The sequence below is a fragment of the Colobus angolensis genome, unplaced genomic scaffold (genome assembly GCF_000951035.1).
Source record: "Colobus angolensis palliatus isolate OR3802 unplaced genomic scaffold, Cang.pa_1.0 Scaffold1, whole genome shotgun sequence".
Lineage (NCBI taxonomy): Eukaryota > Metazoa > Chordata > Mammalia > Primates > Cercopithecidae > Colobus > Colobus angolensis.
In genome coordinates this window covers 18,815,473-18,825,607 of record NW_012110918.1, presented here as the reverse complement: position 1 = coordinate 18,825,607, position 10,135 = coordinate 18,815,473, and the positions used below count along the sequence as shown (strand labels likewise).

The following is a 10,135-nucleotide window of genomic DNA, read 5'->3' as shown; positions in this document are numbered from 1 at the left end:
TCCCAAAGTGCTGGGATTACAGGCTTGAGCCACCGCGCCCGGCCTCAAGTGGCCTTTATAAGGAGCATGTCTGGCCTTTTTTTTTTTTTTTCTTCTGCTTAAAACCCATGGGTCTCTATTGCAGTGTTTCCCAAACTCCCTGGCTCAGGAGGCAGCTAGTGTGTATTGGAGACCCCTGAAGGGAAAGGGAGGGAAGAGTCCGTGTCTCCTGAGTGGACAGCGCTGGCCCCAGGCAGGAAGTCCTCGTTTCAGGGATGAGGTGTGAGTGAAGGCCGGGTCATGGTGCATGCACTTTGATGATTGGGGAGCGTTTTCTCTGGCCTCACTCTGCATTTGGGTGACGTGGCCTGTTTTCTGTTCTCAGCACCAAGAAGGACCGAGCCCCGCGGGAGGTGCAGAGGCTGTGGCAGAGGCCGTGGCTAAGGACTGCGGGCCTGGGTGCCGGCCTTGTGCTCACCGCACTCCTGCTCTGGAGCAGCTTAGGGGCCGAAGACGGGGTCGCAGAGGTCCTGGCCCGCCGTGGCGAGGTCGTGGTGGGGAGATTCATCGAGGTGCCCTGCTCTGAGGACTATGACAGTCACCGCAGGTTTGAAGGTACAGTGCCACAGGCTCTGCGGTAGTTCAGGAAAGTAACGCATTAAAATGAGACTCAATGTGGTTAAAGGTCATTGGCTGAGACGAAGAGGTGGGAATTGGGTTGGATGTGATAAGCTTGGGGGTAGCAGATGACCTCTCCCCTCCTGCAGGCTGGCTAGTCCACACCTGGCTGGGAGTGCAGGTGTTTCGGGCCCTGCCCATCACTGCCCGGCCACGCTCAACGTTTTAGTAAGCTGTGCAGTCCAGCGGGGGAGATGGTTTGCCTTAGAAAGATAGGGATGAGAAAGTCAAAACCAGAAAGGTTTTTTGACTGGAGAATGTGGTACAGTCGGAGAATGTTGGGGAAAATGTAACAAGGAACGACCGGCAACCCTTCTGTTGTCCTGTGCCCCAGCTCCTCTCCCCCGCTCCTGTTCTGCCTGGGCCTGATATGGGGGTGGTGGTGGTTCCAGGGCAGCCCAGAGCCTGGGGCAGCGCTGCGGTTGGCAGGGCCGGGGTTCAGCACCCTGGAGAGCGCACGGCCCCGGAGCAGGGCTGACCCGGCCGGCCACTGCAGACCCCGCTGCCTGTAGGCCTCCTGTCACTTCTGTTTTCTTGAGCATTCCATGCCATCTGGATGTTTTAAAAATCTTAGTTTTAAAAATCCAAGATGCGCGACTGGGTTTTTGAGGCAGAATTCAGGTTTTAAAAAATTCAATTCAATGCTTCGCACTTGAACCAAGAAAAGATTGCCAAGTTCTTCCACAAAGGGGCGCCATTGTGACGCACGTGAACGTGGTCCCGGCTGCACCGCAGGGAGGGACGGGAGGAAAATGAATGTGTTTCTGTTGTGGGTGCTCTCTCTTTCTTAGCATTTCTCTCTCTAACATCCCAGTTTTGCAAAACTCTTTTTTAAATACTAGCACCAAGCAGAATTTTTTCTTGCGATCATTATAATTTATCGACATTAAAAATAGTTGGAATGGCCTGGAGCAGTGGCTCATCCTCAATCCCAGCACATTGGGAGGCCCAGGCAGGAGGATCGCTTGAGGCCAGGAGTTCAAGACCAGACTGGGAAACACAGTGAGACCCCATCTCTACAAAATAAAAAATGAGCCAGGTGCGGTGGTGCACGCCTGTACCCCCAGCTCAGGAGGCAGAGGTGGAAGAATCACTTGAACCCAGGCGGTTGGGAGGTCGAGAGGTCGGGGCTGCAGTGAACCTAGAGTGCACCACTGCACTCCAGCCTGGGTGACAGAGTGAGATCCTGACCCCTGCCAAAAAAGAAAAATGTTGGAATGAGGGAGGGGGGATGGGAAGTCCATGTTTAATGGGTTTGGGATTTCACCTGGAGGCGGAAAAGTTCTGGAGGTCAATTGTGCCTGATGCCACCACACTGCACACTTTTTAAAAAGCTTGGTTAAAATGGTAAAGTCTGTATTGTATGTATTTTACAATAAAACAAATGGTTTGACGTATTTTCTTTTTCTTTCTTTCTTTTTTTTTTTTTTTCTTTTGTGGACGGTGTGTCACTTACTCTGTTGCCCAGGCTGGAGTGCAGTGGCGTGGTCTCGGTTCACTGCACCCTCCGCTAAGCCTCTTGGGTTCAAGTCATTCTCCTGCCTCAGCCCCCTGAGTAGCTGGGACTACAGGCGCCTGCCACCATGTCTGGCTAATTTTTGTAACTTTAGTAGAAATGGGGTTTCACCCATGTTGCCCAGGCAGATCTCGAACTCTTGACCTCAGGTGATCCACCCGCCTCGGCCTCCCAAGGCGCTGGGGTTACAGGCATGAGCCACTGCCCCGGCCTCTAATTTTCATTATTATTGTTTTTTAACTCATGAGGTACTTGGAAATTTAAAAAATTTCTAAATGCATGAGATTTTTGGTCATTTTTTACAACTTTGTGAGTATTTCTCCTGACCCACGTTCATGTGCACAAATTCTTGTCACCAGTTTCTGTCCCCTTCACCCACCAGTTATGGAAAGGTGCATCAGAATCTCCAGAGTGTGGACCCAGCAGCGTCTCTGCTTTGGCTGCCATATGTGTTGTGGGGCAATGTTGTCTGCTGTTTGCTGTCCCTTCCCCTTCCTGTCGAGTCACTCCTGTGCCACAGGGGACCCTCTCTTCCCTCTAGTGATTCTCGTTGCTAGTACAGAGGCTGCGCCACAGGCCTGTGTGGCTCTCATTGCATTTGCCGTTTGCTTTCCGCTTTCCTGTGTCCTCATGTTTAGTGGGGGAAACCTTATAAAAAAGCATAAAATGACTTTCTGTTTTTGAAATAAAACGCCTATGTCCATTAGATCATTTAACCACATGTAACTACAGCCCCCCTTCCCTGATATTCAGCCAAGTGGAGCTTTGTTTATCTCCTGGCGCAAGGTCATCACGGTGCCATGTGATGCCTGGGTCCAAGCCCCTGATGCTGGCGCTCAGCACTGAGTGCGAGGCTTTTGTTCCCATGGTCCCGAGAGGGAGGCTTCACGTCCAGGCTCAGGGTTGGCTTTCTAGGCAGGACGCAGGGAGAGGGAGGAAAAGCAAATTGTGGAGTCCCAGTTGGCCCCATGTCCTGGTGCTTGTGGGCTGCCGTCTCAGTCAGGCATGGCCTGCGGCCTGCCCAGCGCACAAAACCAGCTGCACTTCGTACCAAACCACAGGGGCGGATCGCTGGGCCCCTCTCTGACACTCTGCTGTACCTTGTGCATCTGGGCGATGCTGCCTCAACCACCCTGTCCCTGTCCCAACGACCCTGCCCCTACCCCGACCACCCTGCCCCAAACACCCTAACCCTGCCTGACCACCCTGCCCCATCCACCCTGCCCCTGCACCAATGACCCTGACTCTTTGCTGTCCACTCTGATCCTGCCCCAACGACCCTGCCCCTGCCCCAAACGACCCTGTCTCTGCCCCTGCCCCGGCAGCCCTGCTCCTGCCCCGACCATCTTGCTCCTGTCCCAACGACCCTGCCCCTGTCCCTGCCCCCGACCACCCTGACCCCCATTTGAGCTGCTGCTTCCTCTTCCCTCTCAGCCTCCGCAGGTCACCGAGGTACGGGGAGAGACAGGGGGATGTGGGGAACAGTTCCCTGTGCCCTGGGGAAGGACTGGGACCAGACCCGCAAGCTCTGCTCTGGTGGTCTCAGGAGGGTTGTTTTCTGACGGTGCCTGTGGGTGTCTGGACCTGCAGTCAGTGATGGTTCAGGAATGCTGTCGACGCCGTGTTTGGGGCTTCTGTGGCTTTCCCAAGGTTTGGGGCAGCAACTGGTGCTTCTGGATTAAATCTCCAGTTGGAGCCATTGGAAGCCAAGGACGCCCAGTGAGACATGAACTCCAGACGCACTGCACAAAGCGCATGCACTCTGGAGAGCTGCGGTTGTGTGTCTGAAATTCACATTTGACCAGGCGTATTAGCCAGCTCTGGCCCCGATCCCCTGGAAGGGCATGCACCGGTGGCCTTGGAAACTGCGTCTCACCCTGGCTGTCCCCTCCCAGGCTGCACCCCCAGGAAATGCGGCAGAGGTGTCACCGATGTCGTCATCACCAGGGAGGAAGCAGAGCAGATTCGCAGGTAACCGCCTGTCCCTGAGCACGGTGGGATTTAAACAAACACACGCGGAGTGGGGCCAGGGCGGGAAGCAGAGCATTGTTAGTAATAAAGTGGTTTTAAAGATTTTATTGCTAGGCTCGGTGGCTCATGCCTGTAATCCTAGCACTTTGGGAGACCGAGGCGGGCGGATTGCCTAAGTTCAGGAGTTCGAGACCAGCCTGGGCAACACGGTGAAATCCTGTCTCTACTAAAATACAAAAAATTAGCTGGGCGTGGTGGCGAGCACCTGTAGTCCCAGCTACCTGGGAGGCTGAGGCAGGAGAATTGCTGGAACCCAGGATGCAGAGGTTGCAGTGAGCCGAGATCGCACCACTGCACTCCACCCTGGGTGACAGAGCAAGACTCCATCTCAAAAAAAAAAAAAAAAAAAAAGATTATATTATAATTTTATAAGAATTTCTGGGCTGGGCGCAGTGGCTCATGCCTGTAATCCTAGCACTTGGGAAGACTAAGGCGGGTGGATTGCCTGAGCTCAGAAGTTTGAGACCAGCCTGGGCTCATGGCCAAACCCCGTCTCTACTAAAATACAAAAAATTAGCCGGGCATGATGGCACGCATTTGTAATCCCAGCTACTCAGGAGGCTGAGACAGGAGAATCGCTTGAACCTGGGAGATGGAGGTTGCAGTGAGCCGAGATTGTGCCATTGCACTCCAGCCTGGGTAACAGAGTGAGACTCTGTCTCAAAAAAGAAAAAAAAAAAAGAATTATGTGCTTTCAAGGGCCAAGCTCAGATTTTCCGATTTCAGAAGAGGAGACCATGGCCCTCAGTGAAACAGTAGCTGAGAGAGTACCTGGAGGTCCGGGCTCCTCTGCAGGGGTCATGGCCGCCTCTGGGGGCTGCTGCTGAGTGCCCCATGCTCCCCACGGAGCCTCCAGGACACTGCCCAATGACCACTCAGTGTCTGCCCTGAAACTGCCTCCAAGGAGCCCTTCAGCCCACCTGGCTGTGACTTGTGGCAGCACAGGATGCCACTCAGAGGCCACTGGTGCTGGACTTTTCTTACTGAGATCTTAAAAGAAAGTTTTGATTTTCTAACCACTTGTTGAGATGCTAAGCGTCTGCAGCCCTGGGCCACGTGCCCCGCCCTGAGATTCTCCCCAGGGAGCCTGCCCCCGAGGATGCTGCCTCGCTCCACGGGGGGTTACTGCATCTCACTGAGGCACCGGCGTGTCCCCGCTTGGTGTCCACAGGTGGCTCCCAGCACCTGTGGCAGCTCGGGGCGGTCCTCTCTGGTCCAGCACAACTGGTGCATACGTATCTTTCTCCCACCATGGGCAGGGCCCCTATCTCCTGAGCTGGTGAATCTCAAAGCTTCCCCCGCCTGCCTGAGGTCCCAGGAGAGATGGGGAGCAGCGGGCCCTCCCCTAGATGCTCCCAAGGCTCCTTAGCTTGGCCCAGGTGGCTTTTGATGTTGAAGATGAGCGATTAAGCCCAGCCATTCATGTCTTCCCTCCCTCCCTCCCTCCCTCCATCCCTCCCTCCATCTTTCTCTCTCTCTGTCTCTCTCTTTCTTGACTGAGTCTTGCTTTGTTGTCCAGGCTGGAGTGCAGTGGCATGATCGTGGCTCACTGCAACCTCTGCCTCCCGAGTTCAAGCGATTCTCCTGGCTCAGCCTCCAGAGTAGCTGGATTATAGGCACCTGCCATCACAACTGGCTAATTTTTGTATTTTTAGTTGAGACGGGGTTTCACCATGTTGGCCAGGCTGGTCTCGAACTCCTGACCTCGTGATCTACCCGCCTGGGCCTCCCAAAGTGCTGATGCCCAGTCGTTTCTAAGCTGAGTCAAATATTGACAAGACAGCAATGGCAGTATTGTCGCTTATGCACTGAACTTTGAAAGTTGAGTCATTTGGTCTAAACATTTGTTTACATCATAAACATGAAACACGCAGGACCCACTAACATTGCATTAATTGTGCTGATTGACGTTTTGCCTAGATGATACATTTTAGACAATTCCAGTAACTAAATTCTGAATTATTTTCTCCCTGCAGCATAGCTGAGAAGGGGCTCTCCCTGGGAGGATCTGACGGAGGGGTGAGTTGGATGTAGTTCCTGCCCCCTTTATTTCACCCTTTAACTTTGCTCTCGCTTGGATGGGAAGGGGAAGGCACAGACGTGCAGGGTTCCCTGCACGCCCCCAAATGTGGGTGGGGCCTGCCGTGGTGTTTCTCAGCACCCGCCACAGCAGCTGCGCCTGACTGAAACCTGTGCAGCGGACCCTCATTGGGGAGAGTGTGTCCGCCTGACTGAAACCTGTGCAGCGGACCCTCGTTGGGGAGAGTGTGTCCGCCTGACTGAAACCTGTGCAGCGGACCCTCGTTGGGGAGAGTGTGTCCGCCTGACTGAAACCTGTGCGGTGGACCCTCGTTGGGGAGAGTGTGTCCGCCTGACTGAAAGCTGTGCAGCGGACCCTCGTTGGGGAGAGTGTGTCCGCCTGACTGAAACCTGTGCGGTGGACCCTCGTTGGGGAGAGTGTGTCCGCCTGACTGAAAGCTGTGCAGCGGACCCTCATTGGGGAGAGTGTGTCCTTAGATGTGCGTGGCCATCTCTTCATGGCATGTCACAGCCTGCCTGGCTCCAGTTCACGTTGGGGGATAGAGGGGGTTGGAAGCAGGGAGCCGGCAAGGGAGAGGGGTGGGAGCCCAGCGAGGAGATGGCTGTGTGTGCTGGACGCAGGAGAGCCTGTGGAGCTGCCGGGAAACAGCAGAGCCTCCGTGGGACAGACACGCTGCAACGCATCCTGCAACCTCCGAACTGGATGCCTCCATGGACGCCCTGTGGGCTGTTGTCCCCTGTGTGACGCTGCAGGGTGTCGGCTGATGGCCTCGGAGAATGTGTTCACCTGGGGCCCGTGGACATGATCTGATTTGTAAAAGGGACCTTTGCAGATGTAATTTGCTTAAGGATCTCAAGATGACATCATCCCGGATTTAGGGCCCTAAATCCAATGGCAAGTGCCCATAGGAGCCAGAGGCAGGGGAGATGTGAGAGGGAGGAGGAAAAGGTCCTGTGAAGACGGAGGCAGAGATGGGAGTGGTGCGGCTATGGGAAGAGGCGGGCGGGACCTCCCCTGGAGCCCTGGGAGGGAACAGGACCCTGCCCACACCTCGATTTTGGACTTCTGGGCTCCAGAACTGTGAGAGAATAAACTCGTGTTGTTTGAAAGCCCTGGTTTGTGTTACCGCAGCCACAGGGATCACGGAGTCACCACCCGCCGTGGCCTCACCCTCCTGACGGGCAGTGACTGGGAGTCAGTCCCCAGTGCAGCTGGTGTTAGCACAAATTCCCATGCGGTTTCCTCAGGGTTATTTTCTTGCTTGGTGTGTGGAATTGTCTGAAGATCTGTTTCTCTCTGTGTATTTGGTGATCGTTTTGAATTGTAATCACTGAATAGACCTGAGTCTGCATCTTTGAAACTTCTAAGAAATTAATTTATAGACTCTAAGAATTTCAAAGTATTTCTGTGATGGTCCGTGTGACTTTTTTCTGCAAACTCTTTTCTCTTGGGTTCTGAAAATTAAGTTCTTTTTTTTTTTTTTTTTTTGAGACGGAGTCTCGCTCTGTTGCCCTGGCTGGAGTGCAGTGGGGCAATCTCCGCTCACTGCAACCTCCGACTCCTGGGTTCAAGCGATTCTCCTGCCTCAGCCTCCTGAGTAGCTGGGATTACAGGCATGTGCCACGATACCCAGCTAATTTTTGCATTTTAAGTAGAGACGAGGTTTCACCATGTTAGGCTGGTCTCGAACTCCGGACTTCAGGTGACCCATCGGCCTTGGTCCCCCAGAGTGCTGGGATTACAGGCGTGAGCCGCCATACCCTGCCTGAGTTCCTTGTTTTATTTCAGTTTGGTTTGGTTCAGTTCGGGGGCTATCTGTTACAGTTCTGCGAGTGGGTGGGTTTGTGTTTCACCACTTCCTCCACGTTCACGTGGGAAGTTGTCCGGCACAGAGCTGGCTGGGCCACTGCGTTGGGTTCAGTTACCGTTCAACAGGCCCACGCTAGGTTGGTGCCGCAGGACCAGTGGCCATGACGATGAGGAAGGGGCAGCAGTGGGGCTCCTCTGGGGTCATAGGTGGGGTGACTGACGTGGGCTGGAAGGCTGTTCCTCCGAGGATGTGGGGAAGGACTAAGAGGTGGATGGTCAGGCAAGAAACACTTCAGTGCCTTACAAAGTGATGACTCAGGCCTGGCATGGTCCGTGCTGTGGTGCCAGCCACCCAGGAGGCCAAGGTGGGAGCACCGCTGTGAGGCGTTTACTCGAGAGAAGTCAACACTTGCCTACAGGGACACGTGATTGTGACTGGCATGGAGCTGCACAGAGACGGCACCAGACTGAAAACAGCCCACACATGCCACCATGCCCGTCCCCTGGTTTTTATTCTTTAGGTCACAGGGAACAAAAGTGTTTGGTCCCGGAATATTTTTGTTTTTTTGTTTTTTTTTTTTTGAGATGGAGTTTCACTGTTGTAGCCCAGGCTGGAGTGCAATGGTGCGATCTTGGCTTGCTGCAATCTCCGCCTCCCAGATTCAAGCGATTCTCCTGCCTCAGCCTCCCAAGTAGCTGCAATCCCAGCTACTTGGGAGGCTGTCTCTGTAGCTTTCCCAGCTACAGCTGGGATTACAGCCCACCACCACGCCTGGTTAATTTTGTGTTTTTAGTAGAGATGGGGTTTCACCATGTAAGCCAGGCTAGTTTTGAACTCCTGGCCTCAAGCAATCCACCTGACTCAGCCTCCCAAAGTGCTGAGATTACAGGTGTGAGCTGCTGCACCTGGCTGGTCTGGGAGGAAGAGTCCTGGGTTGAGACTGGGTGCAGTGGTTCATGCCTGTAATCCCAGTACTTTGGGACACTGTGGTGGGAGGATCACTTGAGCCCAGGAGTTTGAGACCAGTCTGGGTAATATAGTGAGACCCTATCTCTACTGAAAATAGAAAAATTAGCCGGGTGTGGTGGCGAGCGCCTTTAGTTCCAGTTACTTGGGAGGCAGAGGGTGGGACGATTGCTTGGCCTGGAGCCTGGAATATTGAGGCTGCAATGAGCTGAGATTTTGCCACTGCACCGTAGCCTAGGCAACAGAGTAAGATCCTTTTTACAAAAACAAACAAACAAACAAAAAAAACAAACCTGAGGTGTGTGCAGGACAGACCTTGGTAACTCGCATTTACCATCTGTGACTTTTAACAGCCGTTGCCATTGCTGCGGCCGCACGCTTTACTCCACAACGTCTTTTCCAGGCATCCATTCTGGACTTGCACTCAGGGGCCCTGTCTGTCGGGAAGCACTTTGTGAACCTGTACAGGTGAGCGCTGCAGCGTGACCTCAGTGCTGGGTCTGAAAGCTGAGTGAGCGGCTCCATGCCTCCTAGCCGTGGACACGTGGATACGTGGACACGCGGACATGGGGACATACGAGGTGTGTCCACATGTCCACGTGAGGGAGGATCTGGCTTGGTGCAGCCTCAGAGCCTCAGTGGCTGTGATGTTGGCCGGGTCCCTCATGGCTCATAGGGACGCAGGAGCTGGGAGGTGTGGGCTCTCTACAGCCTGTGGGCAGGGGGCTTGTTCATGAAGCTTTAGGGGAATCTGGTGTTTTTTGTGGGCCGAGGGACAGAAGGGATGGGAGCAAGAGGCAGCAGAGGTGGGAGGCTCCCAGGAGCAGCTCCAAGAACCCGATGGGGCCTCTGATGCTCCATGAGGGCCTGGGAGAGCAAAGAGACCCTCCCCGCCTGGATCCGTGTCAGCCTCACGCATTAGCCCCGGGTCCTACTCCCAGCTGGCTCCTTCTTTGTTTTCATTATTATTATTATTATTATAATTTTGAGATGGAGTCTCGCACTGTTGCCTAGGCCGGAGTGCAGTGGCACAATCTCGACTCACTGCATCCTTGGCCTCCTGGGTTCAAGCAATTTTCCCATCTCAGCCTCCTGAGTAGCTGGGATTACAGGT

At 54.1% G+C, this 10,135-nt stretch overlaps 1 protein-coding gene across 1 annotated transcript in view; it reads left to right on the top strand.

Annotated features, from left to right (window-relative positions):
- Positions 1 to 359: 359 nt before the first annotated feature.
- OGFOD3 (2-oxoglutarate and iron-dependent oxygenase domain containing 3) overlaps positions 360 to 10,135 on the top strand; it is a gene marked incomplete at its 5' end in the record, with an annotated part of 20,602 nt that continues 10,826 nt past the window's right edge. The window contains 4 exons of the mRNA XM_011933398.1: positions 360 to 594; positions 4,069 to 4,144; positions 6,181 to 6,223; positions 9,425 to 9,492. Coding sequence (XP_011788788.1) covers positions 360 to 594; positions 4,069 to 4,144; positions 6,181 to 6,223; positions 9,425 to 9,492 — 422 coding nt within the window. The remainder of the gene's footprint in view (positions 595 to 4,068; positions 4,145 to 6,180; positions 6,224 to 9,424; positions 9,493 to 10,135) is intronic.